The following is a 22,376-nucleotide window of genomic DNA, read 5'->3' on the forward strand; positions in this document are numbered from 1 at the left end:
AAAATTTCATACATAGAGTTCGAATTCAAGATCTCTGATTAAAAGAAAGAATAACCTTATTCATTGCACCAAAGAAGGGTGATAGTATTACATAGGTTGTTGCATTATCACATACCCAAATGAACAATAGGAAGATGGAAAAAAACTGCTTTTACCCTTAATTTGATTTATGTAGCTTAGTTTGACTGGTAGCGGGAATTCAGAAAGAAAGATTTTTTAAACATAAAATTATGTACTTAATTAAATAATTGTGTTATATATGACAATTTTTGTGTGCATATACAAACGTATTATTAAAGGTCAAATAAAAAGTTTGATATTATATTGTTACTAATATAGAAAGATAACATAAGTTTGGAATGAATTGATAAAGAAAATAGTGTCATATAATGTAGAACAAGAGTATAAATTAAACTATTTTGTATATGCATTGATATATGATCACATGTTAACAGTAAGTTCATTTTGTTTAATACATGAGACATAATTTGAATCAACATGAAATTTAAGAAGAAAAAAAACTTTCTGAAACGTGTGATCTAAAATACAACATTTATGGCGCTATAAACTTTTGAAATATAACCTTAAACACGGCATAACATTTTTATCAAAGATGACATGAAAAATGTAAAATTAATTATTTTAAAATTTAAAAACGTGTCATTTTTTTCTAAACGAACAAATGTGTTTCACATACCCTAAAATGGAAGGGGTATTACTTTTGAAATCCGCATCGACTTGCACATTGGAGTGTGCCTCCTAAATATTGTGAGGATGAAAATCTTGGAAAAGAATATAACAACAAATGAGTAAAAGTAGATTAGAATACCATACTTTCTTCTTCTTTTTTTTCCCTTGGATTTGAGATTGTTTCTATAAATGAACCTTATGTATACATTTGCATTTGACTAACTATTGGTTGTAATGAGATTGTTTCTATAAATGAACCTTATGTATACATTTGCATTTTTACTAACTATTGGTTTAATGAGAGGATTGGTCCCTTTAATGGAGCTTTAATTTGATAGATATTTGATGTTCTCCACTTATGAATTCTTTCCTTCTTCAATGTATAGCCCTTTAGCTTTTTTTTATGTAAGTTGAGTTTTGAGTGATAAGATTTGTATAGTTCTCATAGATATTATGTTTGCCTCTTTATTGTGACAACTCATGCTTAATCTTTCAATAAATCCACGATTGTGATATGTGTCTAATTATTCTCAATTGTAGTTCACTCTTTGTTCAACTTGGGAGATTTTAAGTTTTTATTATTTTAAATAATTTATTTTATTACATCGGGGGAGCGGAGAGGAGGGAGGAGGGGAGGGAAAAGACTACACTAGTGATGAAATTTGAATCCTCCATCTTTAACTGTGGAAGACATGAGATTAAGTGTGAGACGGTAAACTCTAATCTTTTATCTAAAGAATACACTTCAATTTGTGAATAAACCTAATAATTCTAGCTAATATAAATTGACTCAATTCTTTCAAATTGTGATTACTAAAAGGGTATTAAAATGACATAATTGAAGTTCGTAAGAACTTATTAAGAAATTTTTAATTTAATCACAACGTCAATTATGCTCGATAGGAAATGTGTAATAAGTCCTCAAACTTCCATGAGCCGAGAGCTAATTCTATTCTTCCACATGAAGTCTTCATGATATAGTAACAAATTGATGATGTTACTACTTGAAATATGGACAATGATTTAATGACGATAGCATTCGAGTCAGCTTGAACAGATTGATTATTCCATAAAGTATTTATTTCATACTTTTTAATGACGATAGCATTCGAGTCAGCTTGAACAGATTGATTATTCCATAAAGTATTCATTTCATACTTTGTACCAACATAGGCATCGAATCAACTTTATCTACGAAGCCTTTAGGCAGGAAAAAAAACACTCAATGCTTTTTTAATCTCTGACTTAATTTTATAGTTCTCTTCCTACTTTATTATATCGACCACTAGGTCGAATATACCAATTATACAATACAGTTACAAACACAAAGAGAGAAATGTAAACTTGGAATTGTATATGGAATTGATCGTATAAAATGGAATTAATATGAGGACTAAAAACTGGAGATATAAAATCCTAACTGAGGCAAGCGGAATTGGCACAATTGAAGTACAAATCATGTTTATTTCATTAATAATATAAGTATAATATATAGTTTATTCAGCCAAAAAAATGGTCAGTTTGACACTCCAAAAACTCAGGTTTAGATCATTACAGTTACTGATTTTCCAACTAAGATCGAACTCAAAATATCAAACTCAACTGGAAAACTACTACAGTAATATTAAGTATATATTTCTACTTTCTTACTCAGTTGCGATGGCAAACAACAAAATTCAAACGAAGAGATTCAGAAGTTTCGGTTCTTCCCCTTTCACACCCTCTGCATATCCATATCCACTATCCAAACCCAGCGATACATCCGATAACTCAGTCTCCGAACCAAAAGACGACGACGTATTCCATCTCTTCTCCGAACTTATCCACTCCATTCCCTCGATTTGATCCGATCCGTCTATGAACGTAGATTCGGATTTGTTAGAGAACTGGTTTGGCATATCCCACGCGCCGCCGCAACTGAAGGAATCATCGAACCAAGGCGGAGTTGAAATCCCGGCGAAAACCGGCCGTAGATTTCCACCAGCGAGAACCGTCTGCACCGCCTTTTGACACACGTGCCAATTTCCCGTCGATAAAAGACCTACCGCACCGGTCACCGGATTCACCGTCCTCCCGCACGCTTCGAACAACAGCGATTTAAACAAATCTACAGTAACGAAAAGTTCATCAAATCAGCCAGGTATATAGAAATAATTTTCAATTATTCAGAAACCAGAACTCAAATTAAGTTGTAAGGCGTGTTTGGTAACAATACCAGGTCTTCGATTTTGGGGAACAGCGGCGATTAAGGACATGAGATCGCTACGGCCAAAAAACTTGGAGACGAAGAGAGTAGCGTTACCCTGTGCTTGAGGATCATCAATTCCATCCAAACAAGACCTTAAGGTACAATTATCACTGCATCTTCTTCGTAATACTCTGCAGCCATTGCAGCTCATTTTTTCTTCTTCTTCTGGAGTTCACGTTTTTTTCTGCTTTAGGGTGTATGGGTAGAGAGAAATGATGAGGAAGGCGATATAATATAGACAAGTGAAAGAGAAACAGAGTAACTAACTATGGTTAAGAAGGTGTGGTTATTGTCCTAGTAGAATACAGTTGGTGATGATTTTAAAAGTAAAAATAAAGAAATAAATATACAAAAAAAAAAAGGCTTTAAGTCATCCTCCGCATAATTCATTTAGATACCTTAACTAGGACTCTTACCTATTAGACACTTTAATATTAACGAATATTTATCTATTGATCATAAAATGACAACTAGTTTTACAAATATTGTGCATGTAATTCACACACATTTTCTTGAAAAAACCACGAACAGAATTACGACATGTGACACATGGGTCCAAATTTTTAATTTTGAAAAATGAAAAATATTTTCTGCCTTTATTAATCTAGAAAAATTAAATTGAAAAAAGAATAAAAAAGAAAATTTCTCCCCCATTTAACCCATTGCCCTTTCTTCTTCATCTTTTTCTCTGTCACTCCACCATGATTCCTTAACAATAACAAAAAAGAAAATATCTCTCACCCAACCCTAATACACCCACCTAATCTTTTGCCTTTTTTTTCTTCCCCTGTCACTCATTGTATTCTATTCTTTCTGTGATTATTGAAATTTTTGTGAAAATAATTGATGTCGATAAATTATTTCAAAATCGACGATAAAGAGAAATCAAAAGAATATCAATTTTTTATACCATTTTTAATAAGTTTAATGAATGGTGATGGTTGCTTGATCGGAGTTATTGAAAATAGAGATGCATGAATGTCGGCTAACTTTTTAACTCCAATGGTCCGGTTATTTTCCTTCTTGCAAATTCAATTAGTTTGTTTATAACGAAAAATGAAAAAAAAATAAGAAGAACAAAACAAAAGGCAGAGAATTTGAAATCTTTAAAATGGTGGGTTGAAGAAGAAGAAGAGGACTTGTACATGGGTGTGGGGTTATTTTCTTTTATAAATAAAGAGATAAATGTTTAATTAAATGAGTTTTTAGTTATTTAATTAATACATGCCAAGTGTCAAGAAAATAAGCACTAATTTATTTTTAAAAATTAAAAAAAAAGTCCATTCACGCGCTCAACAGCAATGAGTTACATTTATTTCGCCATATCAGCGTTTTGTGTTTAATAGGTATATGTTTTGAACAATTTAGGTGTTCAATAGGTAAGAGTCCTAGTTGAGGTGTCCAAGTGAACTATGCAGACAACTTTAAGGAGTTGTAGATGACTTAAGCCTAAAAAAAAAGTTAAAAGAAATTCAATTTCTATTATAGTAAATATGTTATATATATATAACATAGGAGTATAGACTGTATAGTTAATCATGTATTAACAATACTTCTTCTGTTTCAAAAATAATGAGCTGATTTGATACGAAATTTATGAAAAATAAAATAAATCAATCTTTTAGTCATAAACTAAAGTTATGTCAAATGTATCAAAATACTTTTAATCTTATGGTTCTATACATACTACGTGAAAATGAAATTAAAATATAAAAAAATATTTTTGTAAACAAACTAGAAAGAAAAATGTGTAATTCTTTTTAAAATGGAAGAAAGTATTATTTTCGAAATGATAGACTACTGAGCCCTGCCTTTCTCTGTAGGCTGTAGCAAAAGGCAGGTTTTAGGATTTTATGTTATGTAAAATACCACTAGATTTATTGCGTACTAGTTTCTTTTAATAAGTACAAATTGAATAATTCTTTGATTTATGTGTCATATATTTCCTCATAATTTATTTAAAATATTATATTATATTAAATTTTTAAAAAACTTAATAAGATAATTTATATCAATATAAATATTTATAACTTATTTTAAATCAAAAAATCAACTCAAGCAGAGGGAGTGAAGGACGATGGTAGTACCAAGTGTAATAGCTAAGGTACATGTAAGTAATTAGTATTTCCTCTATCCCAAAAATTGTTATTACGTTGCATTTTTTGAAAATCAATTTAATTAATTCAAAATTAAAATCAATTAACTTTCGAAAAGCAATATGAAGCGTCATAGATTATTATTTTTCTTGCGTGTCATGTTCCAAAGTTTGTTTTCGAACGGCTGCGTGCCTCCGCAACTTAACATCACAATTTACAACCTCTACAATTGGATATTTGGATTATAAATTAATGGATTCTTTCTTTTTTTAATTTCATTTCTTACTTTATATCATGAGATGACATTTGAGTCATCCTATTGTCCTTTTGTTTGTACTTTACTACTGGTGCAACTTTCTATTCCACTCAATACATCAACTTGGATGTGTTTTCTAAGTTGGTAGGTTCATTCTGCTTCCTTCTTCCACCATTCCTTTTTTTTCTAATTGAGGAGACTTGGAATAGTTCTCTTTTATCATACTTCAACTATGAACAGGACAATCACAACTCATAATGCTTACTTCATTTTTGAGAAGAGATATTTGGTCCTCTTGATCAAGTTTATGGTGCAAATAGTAGTGTTACTATTTGCATGTTAGGTAGTAACACATTTATCTCGCTTATCCTTTCATATTAGTAATCATGGTGTCTTTTTTAATATCTTGTCTTTGATTTTTGTTACTATCTATTGTATGTCTCTTGACTCTTGTACTTCGAATATCAAACTATTTGCTTTGTCATAGTATTTTGTCATGATTTCTTCACTTTCTTTCTTTTTCGATTTGCTTTGATATTTTTTTCCTTGAATAGAGGGTCTATTGAAAACAATCTCCCTACCTTCTAACTTTTAAGGTAGGAGTAAGATTTACATATAGTATACACTCCCTAAATTCACTTGTGAAATTACACTGGGTAGGAGTATGATTTACATATGGTATGCCCTCTCTTAATGCCACTATGGTATGTTAGTAGTAGGAGGAGGAGGAGAAGGTTAGCTACAATATACAACAACAAAAAGATAGATGACTAACTCTAATTGCATAGAACAAAAATTAGAAATCTCCCATTTAAAGAGCAAAAATTAAAGGAAAAACTACACAAATTAGATTCATTATGTAAAATATTTATCCAAATTGGATCAACTCAAATTATTTATCCTGATTGGTTCACGATTCAAACTATTTCCCCAACGACCCCCTTGTTTTATTCACTAAACCACTGTTTTGTCATCCTTAATACCATCAGAGTATATATACACTCTAGATGGTATCAAGCAGTAATTGAGCAGTCTTTTCACTTAAACACTACATATTCCTTCTTGATGCCATCAGAGTATATATATACTCTAATGGTTTCAAGGATTAACTGAGTAGTGTTTTCATTGAAGTATTGCTTCTTCCTCTTGGATACCATCAGAGTATGTATTACACACACACATATATGTGCGCATTAGTAGTTTAAGACAAGGGGTATGAAAGTAATGGGATATCTGCTTGTAAATAGTTTCCCTTTTTGGAATACAAGTGTTCTTTTCTCAAAATTAAAGATCAACTCATTTGATGAAAAAACCCGAGCATTTTCCTTTGACAGATCAATTCTTCAGTGATTTGTTGGGTTGGGTTTAACATTGGGCTCGAGTCGAGTACTTCCCTTTGATAGATCAATTGATGACTGTGTTTGGTGAAATAATAGATGGACCGACTGTTTACAATTTGAACAGGCCTTACCCAAAATATTAAGCCCAATTATAACCAAATGATGTAGAAGTGACAGCTTTGGACGGATGGATCTCCTAAGCCCAATAACTTATGATCTCAAAATTGGAACCATCTTGGGATTAATTGCAATTTGCATTCATGGTTAGTTATCACTTATCACCTTACATTTAAGTACTTCTTCAGTCTCATATTAGTAATTTTCAATAGTCAATTTAACTAAGTTTTGGTGCCAAATTGTATTAAATTAGTCTAATATATTAAAATCACACTTTATATATTCAAAAACTATATAAAAAAGTATTATAAGTTGCAATTCTTCTTTTACCCCAATATGTTAAAATATACATTTTGAAATATTAATAAAAAATTATGTAATTTGATGCTTAAAAAGTAAAATATGACAAGTATTTTAGGACAGAAACAGTTTGATGGTAAAAATTAACAAACTTCAAGCAAAAGTATGTTTTCGCATCTCCAATAGAGTGGTTATTATTATCACATACTACATGAGGGATCTTATCATAAAATTTAAAAATTTAAAAATATATAAATTAAAAGGCAATAGCAACGATGTGGTTTAGTTCATTATAAGAAGGAACTAGTCATTGAGAGAATATTTTTTATAAAGGTTTTTGAGAAAAGCTTAAAGATGGTAAAATGAGTTTGTCAGATTTATTATTATTTTGTCAAATTAGTATGCTTAGTGTTATTGGAACTTATATTTTAAATTTGAGTTTGTTTAAAATAGATTTGAATTTTGAATTGAGTGTTAATTATTGCTAGACGAAATTGAAACTCGACTAATTTAGATTTGCGCTGCATAAGGCTATATATGAAAGAAAGCGCTCTCTACTAAGAATTTTTTCATATCAAAAACTCGAACACGAGTCATCACATCTCAGCCGGCCATCTTGTAGGTTCTCTAAGCGCGTATCACTATTTTAGTGATATCTGTGCCGACCTAACCATCTCCAAATGGCAATAGAATTTTGTCAAATGAACCCAAAAAGTTATGTTCCTTTGCCAGTCTTTAGTGGGCACCCCTCCAACATCTTCACTCTTTTAGACACTACTAGATTCTTCCCTTCTTATGATAATTTTAAATGATGGTAGCCACGAATCTGTTAAAGGTAAGGCCTCTTATATAGACATGTTTGCTTTTTGGTTCACTAGCTCTGTATAAAATTATTCCTTGTGGTTGTTCATGACTTTCTCCTTTAAAAATTCACAAACATTCCCAAACTTAAAGATGTTATAGGCATAGCATAAAAAAGAAAGAAATTAAACTCACACTGCATCTATGAAATAGGAGTGAAAATATGACATTAGGGCCTAACTTAACTTAGAAGTTAGGTCATGGGTGCAGAATTATTGTTCAATTTCATATAAGTAGACTACTAGTTCAATCCATTTTCCAAACAATGTGAGACTTTGACCCACTTTAATACTCTCTTTCACATTTAGGCTCAGTTGTAACGTGGACCAAGAGCCCAAATAGTGATGAATCTGATTCCGATACGATGTAATAATATGTCATCTGGGGCCTAATCCAACATAAAAAAACTAACTCTGAGAATAGGATTACCAAAGTCCATATAAATAAACCACCAGTTCATTCTCCAACAAATGTGGTACTCTAACCCATTCTAACAATATGTATTAAAAATTGCAATGAAAATAGTAATAGATGTATTATCATTCTATTTAAATTATTAAAGTAATTTCACTATTTCCGACACGAGGGCTATGATAGAATAAATACAATTTCATCACTCTTAACTAAAATATCGAATACGAACATTAAAAATAGAAAAAATCTAATTAGTAAAATGAATCTTACGCATTATAAAGTCAAATTAGCCAAAATCCCAATACAATCATCGAACGCTTGATATCTTCTTGAAAATAAAAAGATCAACAAGAAGGAAGATCTATATAGAGAAAAAAACTCACCACATGATGAGCACTAATATCAAGCTCTTTAAGTTCCATCATAACTAAAATTATGGCCAACCAATTGGCAACTAATCCAGTTGGCATAGAAGACAGGGCATTATGTTCTTGCTAATGGTTGTGCCTATGCCGACTTCAGTACCTACCTAATAATCTCTTAAATGAAAAAACAAAATTTAGTTAATTGGCCAAAATAGTAATATTTTTATTCTTTATGCACTAGAATTAACATATTCGTTTTTTAATTACATAATTCAATAAAATAATAACGCATAAATCAAATAAATTAAGTTAAGAGTATTATTCTATAAGTCAACTATATTTACCATGATCGTCAATCGGATGGTTGTTACATATGACTATAATATGAGTGTTAGTTTAAATCGCATTGTAAAAGTTATCGTTATGTAACAATGAAATATCTAATTCTTATGTAATGGATAATTTGGTGTAATAGTGTCGTCATCTTATTATTTTTCTTCTCATTTGATCTTTCTTTACTATATATTACTAATCTTAGTTTATCCTTTACACTACCTTTTTATAATAGCTCTACTACGTATACTAGTTTTTTTTTTTTTAGGTTTGTCCATCAAAATATTGATGTGTTGCTTATTTAATAAGAAAAAACGATACAATCTATTCAAACATTATATTTATCAAAATAATATAGTATTATGAAACGCATTAGGTACTAACAACCTTCCAAACAAAGTGTTGGTAATTTAACTCACATAGATAAAATTGTACATTTGAACTCTTCTAAATTCTTGGTCAACACATTTATTAGTTATTACCCTTAAATTCCACTGGAGTTTTCACATTTTAATATGCTGACCACGAACTGATCATACATGTAACTTGTTCAATTTTAATACATTGAACTATCATTAAATATAGTTAATTATAGCTCAAACAATGTCTATATTAATTAAAATTTCCGAGCCAGTAGGACAACTTGTTCACACCATCTCAAAGTCAGTACTGTCACAGCTATTGATCAAACTTTGTGAGCTTGAACCTTAAGTGAATATTAATATATCTAATTAATTGGGAAAATACCCAAAAATGTTAATATATATATATACCAGCAATTATTTTCTTGTTACTAGGTTCCTAGCTTAAAACACTTACATATTAATTAATAGATCTTCCAATATAATTAAATCCACCCCTACTGTATTGTTGTTATATTTAAGCATGTCCATGTGAGTTGGAATAATTATCTGCATAATTTAAGACGATTAAACTGTAACGTGGATCTGAGGCATATTTTCTCAAAAATTCATGTATCACGTTGACAATGTTGAACGTGAGAAAAATGTACCTATTTTTTATGTATTATTTTAGAATAAGGAAATAGAGTTCTTTGTTTTAATCTAAAAGCAAATAGTATATTTACCCTTTTATCACGCAAGTACTAATATTCCACGTTTTTTAAATGTATTCTCATGAACTTACAGCTTGATTATTCACTATTTCGCCTTTTGGTATACTTTAACTAGACATGAAATTTAAATAATTTTTTTTACTTAAAACTTGTGATTTTAACATATCGTAATATCTTTTTGAACATAAACTTTTGAAATTTATGAATCTTAATTAAATTATACAACATTTATTTGATTGTAGGAGCTTCTCATTAAGAGGAAGTATTATTTATTTCAATGGAGGCGAATCTAGAATTTGAAGTTGATGAATTTTAAATTCTAATCTTTTAAATTATTGATATCTATTTAATATATAATTTGTACATAGAAAACATTTAGATGTTTGTGGCAAGTGCCAATTGTAGGAATGACGAGAGTTTTTGGATAAAGTTGGTGGCTGTTGTGAAATTAGTCTTAAAACCAATCGACAGTTTACTGTATTTATTGAGCAAGTTGTCGACTTACATAAAAAAAATCATACAAAACCTATTCGAACAAGGCAGAAGAATTTGTCTCATATTAATTGATCAATTAAAAAAAAAAATAACTCTCTTATATTAATTCTTTTTAAAAGTATTTATATTTATTTGTATAATTTTCAAAAAGTTTTTTTAAGGGGATAAATTAACAAATTATCTTCTTATTTATGATTTCTTAATACGCGTTTAAAAAGGAAACTGATCAACTAATATGGAATTAAGGGAATAGCCTTATAGGCTACTAGATGATTATATATCCTTACTTCAAAAATTCGGTCTTATTTGAGCAAAATTTTAGTAAAAAGTGTTTCTATATCTTTGAACCTATCTTACGGATTAATTGAACTCTAAAATGAATATCGAAGATATAATGAAAAAACTGTGTAGGGATGATATACAAGCTGGTTTTTAACCAACCATTAAACAAACTGCTTAATGGTTAATTAGGTAGTGGATTAAAAGCAAAGGTCGGCAGGCATATTTGTCATCCTAATCATATATACACCACATACAAGTATACAACGTGCTTGTGCTTATCCATGACCCTATATTATTCATTTCATTAATTATTATTATTTCATTCTTTCCCTCTCAACACCTGTCACCTGTTCTTAGCTTGTTGCTAACTAGTACTATTTTAAAAGGTAATCAATAATCATATTAAAATGTACTTAATTAGCAGCACATAAGTGTTGCCTTCCCCTTTTCTTTTCCTAATTTTAGTGGGCATGCACTGGCCTAGCTTGAGAACCAAGAGATCGAAAAAACTAAGGTTAGTTTAGATGGATAGAGTTATCTGATATCTGTTATAGACTAGAGGTGATAGGTATCATGTGAAATTAGTTGAGTTGCGCGAAAGCTGACCTGAGCATCACGATCAATGTGTCATTCAACTTGGCTTTAACTGATATCTATATCTTCTAACTTTGGGCGTGCACAAGTTTAATGAGTATGCAGTCTAACTGTAGTCTGCGTTGAGAATTATGAGGTTTAATATTAGTTTAGATAGACAGTGTCGTTGTTTGATATTTATAATTGGTAAGAGGTGATAATTACCACGTAAAACTAATCGTAAAAATTGATATGAACACCACGGTCGTATAAAAGAAAATTAGTGAGTATGGTTTATATGGACCACATAATTCATTAATTCAAGACTAATTTTAGGTTCGTACTTTATTGTACTTGTTAACTCTTTAAAAAAGATAAACTTTATAATGTTACAAAATAAATCTCATTTTCTGGAAAATTAAAGTCACCATATAATTTTTGGTCAAAAGATATTCCATATTCCAATTTGGAAAAGTAAAATCATTAGTAGTTTGCATCCATTTTGAGTGGGTGATAAAACTAGTCCAAGAAAGCACATGGAACCGAAACGCGTGAACAACTAACTTACATAGTCTGGCCACCCTTTTGTACACAATTGGAAGTTTGAAATATTCTCACCGCCATCATCACTTCTCTACTCCACAATATTCTTTCATTGTTGATCAAAAACATTCAAATCCAAGTTGTAAAAATAAATTTAAAAATAATCACACGCATCACGAAAGAATGTGGTACAGGGATGATGCTTCTCATCTCTTATCCAAGATCTTATATTTAAGAAAAATTCTTGATAGAAAATTCCTACGTAGCACGAATTTGAATTAATCAGGAGATCAAAACTAACAAATTATTGAAGTTTTTAGCTAAAATTTATATGTTTTTTATTAGAGAAACCAAAGTGCAAGTGAACAAAGTAATTCCATAAAAAATAAATCAATCAATTGAATTTTCACTATAACTAGCTAGGTCCTATATACATATATAATTTAATTAAAATTTTACTCCCACCCACAATGAAAAGAAAAAATTACATATAATTTGTCTAAAAAATTCGTAAATCCTAGCAATCAAAGTCACATTAATGTTGGAATAATTCAAATTTTGGAGGTAGAGATAGCCGTGATTTCTTCGCCGGATGTGGACTCTCCACCTCATCCTCGCCGGAACCAAATCCAGGCCAGAATTCCGGCAAAGCCGGGATGTTCAAGTCAAAATCACGGTGGCTGATTGTTGACCCCACGCCCTCCGACGACGTAACTCCGACGCTAGCGCTAACGCTACTGTTAGGGTTTCCGTTACCGTTACCGTTACCACCGTCGTAGTGACACCGTTTGTGTCCTCCCAAAGCTTGTCCAGTAGGAAAACACTTGTGACAAATCGAACACTCGTGAGTCCTTCCACTACCGTTACCGTTACCGGAGCTAGTAGTTCCGGTAGCGTTAGTAGTAGTAGAGGTAGTTGACTGATCATCTCCGCCGCCGCTGACGCCAGCGATGAGTTTCCGGTGACTAGCTTTATGTCCTCCTAAAGCTTGATAAGATCCAAATCCCTTACCACAAACCGAACACTTATACTCCATCTTCTCCGACGGCGCGTGGATTTTCATCACTGGCACCGGCGGTGGTAGAGATCGTACCTGATTAACAGAGCCATCGCTACGCGCAAGCATAATCAAACAAAGCGCCAAATATTCCTCTTCAGTCGGCTGGCGTTCCATACTCCGTGACCTCTTAGATCTCTTCCCTTTAGTCCAATTCTCAAGGTACCGAAGCTGCTGCTGGCCTTTGCTCTCAAATTTAAACGTCTGCGGATTTGAAGTACCAGTTGGAGAATTCAAAGCTTCAAGGGCCATCTCAATAACAATTTGATTGAATTATTCGTCTGTTGTGTTTAGAGAGAGAGTGTTAAGAATATTATAAAACTTGAGAAGTTTTATGAGTATTAAGTGAATGAGAGTGGAAGAGGAGTTTGTGGGATATATAAAGGGGAAGAAATAAGGAAGTTGCGTGGGAAAGAATAAGAAGGTAGTTGTAGTAAGATGGTTAACCAAGTAATTGAATTGAAAAATAAAAAAGGAAAGGGAGTGGAGCACTGGAAAGTGGAAGTGAAGTCTAAATGACTAAATTTTTTGTGGGGCTTGGAGAGGAAGGAACCTAAGAAAGGGAGATTTTTTTGAGTGAGCTAAGACTGAAGACTAGTAAGACTATAGACTGTGTCAAAACTCAAAACGTACACCAAAAGAAACACGCTTCACGCGTTTCTTAATCGAAGTCGCCCGTATTAAATTTATCTAGTGTAATTTATATTTATTTTGTAATTTGTGAGTAATTTTTTTAGTTTTTCATTTATTATCTGATATTTATATTAAAGTTCTATTAAATTTGAATTTGCATTGAGGTGTTCCATATTGATAGGTAAAACGCTCCTTAACAAAGACGATGCGGTATCTAATAACAATAAAACCATTTTTCCCCATTGTGAGTTATTACACGTTTAGTGATAAAATTTCCTCCTTTACTTTTACTAGTTAATTATTTCAAAAATAGATATTCATTTTTTACTTGTCACTTTTAATATATCAAGAAAAGACAATTATTTTTCTCCAAATTTTACCCTTAATATAAATTACTTACTCTTAGAATCATTTTCAAGATTTAATACTACTAAACATCAATTAAAAAAGATAATATAATAAATAATCATGTCAATTTTTTTTAATAAATATGTCAAATTCAAATATAACAAGTAAAAATAAAACGAGAGTATAATTGAACCTTTTCCGTCATCTCTATAGTTTTTTACTAGATAGTATTTATCTATAGTTTCTTGTAAATAAGTTTCATACTAACAAGTGACAAGTGTAGAGGTAAAAAAAAAAAGATGCAATGGGAAAGTTTATTGCTTAGTTGAATAAAATAGGGGAAGAAAATTGAATAGAGAGGAACTAATTTTTCCCTCTTTTAATAATCTTCTCACCTATCTCCAACCTAATTATCAAGCATAGGTTATTAATTTTATAAGTTTAAAAGCTATTGAGTTAGTCCATTTGGCATAAGTTATGGGAAAAGATGACAAAAGCCTTTCTAGAGCAGCCGCGTGTGTGTGTGGGCGTGTGTGTGTAAGGTAATTGAAGACTTAAAGTTGCCAAGGGTGACTGTGACTGAATTGGATTCGCCGACTTTTACTTCGTTTCATCAAGAGTCGGCTACTGCTAATTCACCCATATATAAATGCATGCATCTTTACCAATTTGCACATTATAAAAAAAATTGGTGAATTGACTTTAGATAGACATGGTATATATAGCTATTTCACCATACAAACTTATTAGGTAAATTATTTTATAAAGTGTGTGGCTTAGTAGTAAACGGAACAATTGATAATCATGAGATTTCAGTAGAGTAAAAATATTAGTAGTTAATTTATTTTTTATTTGTTTAAGTCTTGATGGAGCTGAGGATATTTTGAAAATAACATTAGATATTGGTAAGGTAAGTGTGCACTTTAGTCTTTTCATAATCAGTGGCAGAGCTAGAATTTTTAATAAGAGGGTTCAAATTCTGAAAAAAGTAAACACACGAATTAATCGAAGGTGACTCGACATCTACTATATATACATAAAAATTAATTTTAACTATGTATGAATAGTAATATTTTTTGCTGAAGGAGCTTCGGATGAACCCCTAACAATATATGTTGACTCCGCCCCTGCCCATGACCCCACACTGATATGTTGTTGTTATCCAAGTCTTGATGAATAAAATTATCTGATATCTGTACGATATGAGGTAATAGCCAATAGATACCTCGTAAAAATTGAAATGCACACAAATTAACTCGGACACTATATAATTATACAAAAAATTCACAGTCATTAGTCTTATCTAATAGAACTATTATTAGATTGTTAATAATTGAATCATAGCAAGGGTGACATAAGTGTGACTCACAAATACTTGGTACATTTGCTAGGACCATTTCTTACTAATTTTAAAAGATGGCTTTTAAGGAAAAGACATGGTATTTTCCAGTAAATTAACAAGTGATCAAAATAGAGGCAAAAAGACTACATTAGTACTATAATATACACAATGTTTTAAAATTATATGAATCATTTTCTTCAAAGTTACCCTAATTTGAATGGCATTCAAACTCTTTCATATACTATTCTATTTTACCAAAATAACAATGAATAGTTGTAGTCAAAGGACGAATAAAAAGGTGGTCATTCTCCACTTGACATGCCTGTTCAATTTTAGTGATGCATCCCATGATGTTGCTACTTCTTAACATAGTGTTCAATGAATCTGGATATTATGAGTTTGCACTGACCTTATAACTTTAGCTAGTATTATTCTCTTCTTACATTTATAAAAAAGATAAAGTAATACTACTAAAAAATTCTTGGAAATCTTGGGTCGTTGCCTCGTTTGATATGAGCAATAAGGGACACCTAAGAGATTTCTAAGAAAAAAATTAGATTATGTGAGATGACCAAATGCATGATAAAATACCGTCTGACATAATCTAAATTTTTATTTAATTTGTTTTCGATCCTTCAATTCATCCCACCAAAATTATGCTTATACTACTATAGATCGATTCGATTAGGTAATCGACATATCATGATTATATGCATCTCTATTCTCTTGTTTAAGCAGTCCACCTAACCTCATTTGTATCTATAGTACATATGTTCGTGACATTTAATGTAATATGCCTAACTCTAATTTTAGTTTTAAAAAAATACCCCATGAGAAGAAAAAAGAGAAAAAACATCTAACTATGAGGTCGAAATAAGTTCTCATGAAATTTTTACTTTAATATTTTGAATTGAAACATGTTGAAAATAAAATATACTCCTATATACATTGCTTCGTAAAAATAAAATTAATTCATGTATTCAAGTGGCGGATACAACATGTTAGTACGTGTGCATAGAAATTTATTTATTTTTCACAAATATAATATATATTAAAATATTTATTAATTAGTAATAAATATTTAATTATATATGAACTCATTCAACTATATCAATATATCATAACTCCATCCTATCTTAAATGATACAAGAACTTGTACTAGTACTAATTAACTACACAATTTACGCATGAACAATGGATAGTTGACCATAACTTTATCGATCACCTTGTTAATGAGAGTTCGAATTTCGTTGTATCCGTGATCCGGCATCCTAATCTCCTCTCCTCCCCCACCCACCCCAAAAAAAAATTTGGTAGTTGACCGGTAGCCGTACATGTACTGTTTAACAGTTGAATTTCCTAAAGAGAGTCCATATTTGACCCCATATTTTAGGTACCAAGAACCTGGCAACGTCGAAACATCTAAAATTCCACACTAATATATTAATTAACAGAAACTTCTAGAGTACCACTTATCACTAATTGGTTATTAGTAAGTCAGCTAATCGTTATATATAGACAAAAAAAAATAATAGCATAGGAATGCAAGGAAATATTGCTAGCTAGTTACCTAGCTACAATTGTGTAAATTTAGTAATTTTCTATTCATAAACAATAATTTTTTTATTTATGGTGGAGTTGTAAGTACTCATTTATCTTTAATCAGAGGTCTCAGGTTCGAATTTTCATATTTACGAAATCGTCTTCATTAGGGAGCGCTTTATCCGAAATTTTTCACATGAAATACTAAATAAATGACAAGTTAAAATGAACGAAAGAAGTATGAAAAGTCGACTCAAGCTCGGCTCGAGTTGGACCTGGCCTTATAACAAGCTTTGGAAGAAAAATATATAATAAGGAAAGTACTAGAAGAATTAAAGCTCAATTTTTATTTGACATTTTTTAAAGGGAAAATTACGCGGTTAAGCAAACTTATACTACTTAAGTACTCATTATAGCTATAGTTTGCTATAATTACCATTCACGACTAACATTATACATTAATTACGCGGGCTGACTTCGAGTTTGTATAATTAGCCACGTTTGTATATGTATAATTCACTAGAATATACAAATACGTATGTATAATATACAATTATCTAACCTATATACATATACAATTCACCTCTCTCCCACTCTCTGCCCTCTCTCGCTCGCCTCTCTCCTCCCTCTCCCAATCTCGCTCGCCTCTCTCCTCCCTCTCCCAATCTCGCTCGCCTCTCTCCTCCCTCTCCCAATCTCGCTTGCCATATATACAAATGCATATGTATAATATACAATTATCTAACCTATATACATATACAATTCACCTCTCTCCCACTCTCTGCCCTCTCTCGTTCGCCACTTTCCTCCCTCTCCCGATCTCGCTCGCCTCTCTCCTCCCTCTCCCAATCTCGCTTGCCATATATACAAATAAATATGTATAATATACAATTATCTAACCTATATACATATACAATTCACCTTTCTCCCACTCTTTGCCTCCTCTCTCTCCCAGTCTCGCTTGCCTCTCTCCTCCATATAACATGTAGCTATGAATTGTAATTATCAAACTATAGCTATGGAGAGTAATTAGGCTATTTGTGAGTGGTTATATGTGAAAGTTTCCCTTTTTTAAGTATATACTAGTAAGATAAAGCCAATATCATGTGTCATGCAAGAGCAACGTCGGCTGAAGACTAAAGTCATTGCTTACTCAATATACATGTAATTTTAGAACAAAATAATAAAGGGAAAAGGGTCTAAAAAATATTTCAATTTTGGCCGAAATTGTTGTTATGATACCAAACTTTGGAAAAGACCTTTTACCTCCTGTATTATTTAATAGTGTATTTTAAAGTATATATGTGCCTACGTGAACATCATAAATATTTCATCATTTTAAATAGTATTGTGTCCACGTGGGCATATATATACATTTAAAATACACTATTAAATAGTGCAGGGGGTAAAAGGTCCTCCATAAAGTTTGGTATCGTAACAACAATTTCGGCCAAAGTTGAAATATTTTTCAGACCCTTTTCCCAATAATCAACAATGAATTAAAAAAATTAAGAGTTAATTTAATGAATAATTACTTAAGTTTTATTTTATTGAATCGAAATTATAAAATTATTTTTTATAAACAAAAGTCACTCAATTTTTTCGAAGTAATTTAGTAGTAAGCTCACTAGCTATGATGAAACATATATAGAACTAGAAGACACCATGATGCAGCGGACATAATATTACTTATATTAAGGTACAATGAGTGATCTTTTTAATCATAACAAATATTTAATAACTTTCTGTAATATTTAATAAATTTGTTGAGTGATATCTTTATTAGAAAAAAAAGTTTAATAACTATAATGTGATAAAATAAAAGTTAAGTGACTATCCTTATTCTATTCTGACAAAGACTCATACTGAATAAGGTTACTCTTCACTAATATGGCTGGGGGTATAGCTCTCACCATATCTAGACTGAATAAGATTCAGCGTATTATTTAAAGATTACACGTATCACTTAATACTCCTTTTTTTTTTTTTTCCAATTCGACCATGTGTATAGTCTGATTTTTACCCCATACCAATAGAGTAGTTAAAATTAATAATTTACTTAAAATGACATAGCAATATTCGAATTAATCTCTTAAATAAAAAGTCAAGATGCTAAAATGATAACAAAAATGATGGAGAAAAAAAGAAGAAACAACTAGGCTACAATCGTCGTATATCCAATTATAAAAGCTTAATTACATTCACTTAGACATCTCCAACCCAACACCAAATTTAGTGTGTGAATAGTGTTACACCAAATTTGATGTAACACTATTCATCACACCAATTTACTTTTTGAATATTTTAATATTATTTCATTATACAAACTTTTAATTAAACATTATATAAATTATATGTTTTGATTAAATCTCTTGTATATTTAATTATTTTTTATGTAATATTTTTATAATATTAATTTAGATATAAAATTTAGCTTTTTTATAAATTAATTTTTCTATATATGACTTTAAAAAAAAATTAAATTTATGTTAATTCTGCTATAAATTATAATTGGATATAACTACAATTAACCTTCACAAAAATTTAAAATGCAAACATATAAATTTTTAAACAAATAATACAATGACTTAAAAATAACCGAAAATAATAAACATTCAACAAAATAGTAATTGAAATATAAAATACATAATAATTTTAAAAAGTACAACAAAACATAATAATTTAAAAATATTACGACAATAACTTAATAATTTGATAGATTCTTTCCGGATCCATCAATACTATTAAAATATGAATTGTATGGGGTCAAAAATTGTTGTGGTTATGGTTGCGGCTGAAATTGTGAAATAAGAAAATATAAATGAAATAAGAAATAATATAATAATAATGAAGAGAGAGAAAAGTATTTCTTTTTGGTGTAAAATTTGGTGCAGTGGGTTGAGTTGATTACACCAAAAAGAGTGTTGACACCAAATTTGGTGTAAATTTTGGTGTTTGGGTTGGAGATGCCCTTAAGAGGTCTTTTATATTTGTGTCACGTGGCACAACTTCAACAAAAAAATCGTTCACTTTTTCCAGAATTATATACTCCTAACACTCTGTTTGGATCATTGTTACCCATTGTATTGTATTGTATCGTTACTATACCTACAATGTTTGTTTTGATTGTTACTTAAAATGAATTGTATTGTATTGTTAAATTCTGTTGTTACGTAACAATGAAAATCCCCATTTTATGGAACAACCAATTTGGTGTGTTCCCATTGTTACTTAATTTCTTTTTCCAATTATATCTTTACATAATATTTCATAATACTATTTTACCCTTTACCTTATATTATTTAATTCTAGTCAAACCTCCTACCCTAAAATAATTAAGGATATTTTAGTAAATTTATAAATTACAATACAATACAATACAGTCAAACCAAACAGTAAATATATTATTAAACAACAACAAACAATACAGTCTAGCCAAACATTGTATCTACCATACAATACAGTACAATACAATACAAAATATTATGAAACAATGGATAACAATGATCCAAATAGAGTGTAAATAAACCAAAAGATGCATTCCACAATATGAAACACGTTTATTCCATTTTTCAATGAAAATTGGTCTATGTTGCACAAGTTTAATTTTATAAAAATAAGAGATTATTTTCGATAACTTAGTCTAGTATTCATTGAACTTAAAAGTACATCTTACCATTCATTAGAGAGAAGACAAATTTTATATCTCAACCTACGAAACACATGTGAATCAAACTAAAACAAAGAGTGTAGATGGTACTTCTTGGTAGACAAACATGTTATTTTTTTACTCGTATTAGGAAGTGATTAAATTTGACTTTGCGCAATGTAAGGTTCATTTTTGAGACGACGTTCTAACATAATTTATTTCATTCTCAAAAGTTCTTACTCGAGAGTTTTGATTAAGGATGAAGAGATCTCAATCATTCCATCACAACTCATATTGATCAGGAAATCTCAATCACCCGAGCATGGTTTGAAGTTGACCCACAGTCTGGGGAGAAAAAAAAACAGCAGCATAAATGGTTTGAAATTTACCAAAACTGATGAAGTTTTAAATAATTTTTAAAAACTAAATATATTGTAAATAGAGATTTTCAAAAATCAAAACGATTATCTCAATTTTGTGTGGCCCAAATCTATTTTAGCAGAAGGCCTTTAGAGCCCAACTTTACAGTTTTGTCAAAAATGTATTAAGTTGGCCTTCTCATGGTCAAAACATTAGTAAAAATATGTCTAAAGTTGGCATTGGTAAGTAATTATATATTGTAAGTCTTGTCAAGTTCATAACTTTAGTAAAAAAATATTCAAAGTTTGGCCTTGCCAAATTCACAATTTCAATCAAATATGTATAGAATAGGACTTACCAAGCCACAATTTTAGTAAAAAGTATCTGAAGTTGGCTTGACAAATCATACTAAATTTTAGATTAAATATCCGACTTTCACAAAAGGTCATACTTCAGATAAAAGTATTTAAAATCAAACATAAAATTTCAATCTCAATCGCGTATGTCGTCTAAAATTATCTAAGTTGTGCACCTAACACAAGTCCTTTCACCACTAAAGGTAGCTTTTCTATTAGCATTGACTTTTTTTTTTTGAGTTGCTTTTAGCATTGAAGTTCCTTAGATAATATGATCTGAATTTAAGTCGTGAAACATGCTGCATACAATAAATTGAATAGGATAAAAGAATAATATAAAGTATTTTTGGGCACATGACATTTTTGGTAAAAAGAATTATTCCTTCATAATCAATTGAAAACAAAAATCAATATAATCTTAGATTTTGATTCTTTCAATCCAAATCTTGAATGTCAATAGTTTGCTTTCTTAGTTGTGAAAAATCTGTAATTTTGATAGTTTACAATTTTAAAATATCACTTCATAGAAAGTTGTTATTTAGTTAACAAGTTCAATAAAGATAAAAGAGAAAAAATAAATAATATGTTACAACATAAATGATGATGTCACTAGCTAAAATAATATAAACGAAATAATTTGCTTGATCAAGTTTCTGAAAGTCAATTTTTTTTTATCAAGTGCTTATTTTAAAAAGTTGAATTGTTTGATCAAGCTTTTAGAGGAAAAATAAGCAAAAAATGAAAATAGTATTTTTCTCTCAAAAATATTTTTGAAATCTTGATCAACCACAAATGATTGATTTAATCTTTAAAAAAATTAAATTAATCAACCATACACAAATTGCAATTCTTTAACAGTACTTTTTCGACTTCTAAAAGACAGGATTATAAATATAATTTAATTCGACAAAATAACTCAGAAAATATACAGTATTACTTTTATGAATTCATATTTACTATTAAAAAATTATATGCATAATATTTTCTGAATAATCTGATTATATAAATTTCATTTTTTTTCTTTATTTATTTAATTTAAACTCTTTTTGGGTAAGTATGTCATCATTTTTTCCCCTTCAAAATGTGCACCATTCGATCGTA

At 30.2% G+C, this 22,376-nt stretch overlaps 2 protein-coding genes across 2 annotated transcripts; both read right to left on the bottom strand.

The window, feature by feature from the left end:
• Positions 1 to 2,311: 2,311 nt before the first annotated feature.
• Positions 2,312 to 3,142, bottom strand: LOC125813073 (LOB domain-containing protein 38-like). The gene is made up of 2 exons (XM_049492565.1): positions 2,906 to 3,142; positions 2,312 to 2,797 (listed from the first exon to the last, which is right to left on the bottom strand). The coding sequence occupies exons 1-2, from the start codon at positions 3,087 to 3,089 to the stop codon at positions 2,367 to 2,369; spliced, it is 615 nt and encodes a 204-aa protein (XP_049348522.1). The 5' UTR covers positions 3,090 to 3,142; the 3' UTR covers positions 2,312 to 2,366.
• A 9,220-nt stretch (positions 3,143 to 12,362) lies between these two features.
• Positions 12,363 to 13,378, bottom strand: LOC125813390 (zinc finger protein ZAT10). The gene has a single exon (XM_049492897.1). It carries the CDS (start codon positions 13,295 to 13,297, stop codon positions 12,524 to 12,526), a length of 774 nt encoding a protein of 257 aa, XP_049348854.1. The 5' UTR covers positions 13,298 to 13,378; the 3' UTR covers positions 12,363 to 12,523.
• Positions 13,379 to 22,376: the final 8,998 nt, after the last annotated feature.

Source organism: Solanum verrucosum, unplaced genomic scaffold (assembly GCF_900185275.1).
Source record: "Solanum verrucosum unplaced genomic scaffold, falcon-dt-bn FXZP01000235.1, whole genome shotgun sequence".
NCBI lineage: Eukaryota > Viridiplantae > Streptophyta > Magnoliopsida > Solanales > Solanaceae > Solanum > Solanum verrucosum.

Coding starts and splice junctions, on each gene's coding strand:
- LOC125813073 (XM_049492565.1), bottom strand. CDS start 3,089: ATGAGCTGCAATGGCTGCAGAGTATTACGAAGAAGATGCAGTGATAAT. Junction 2,798..2,905: donor TCCCCAAAATCGAAGACCTG/GTATTGTTACCA, acceptor TCGTTACTGTAG/ATTTGTTTAAATCGCTGTTG.
- LOC125813390 (XM_049492897.1), bottom strand. CDS start 13,297: ATGGCCCTTGAAGCTTTGAATTCTCCAACTGGTACTTCAAATCCGCAG.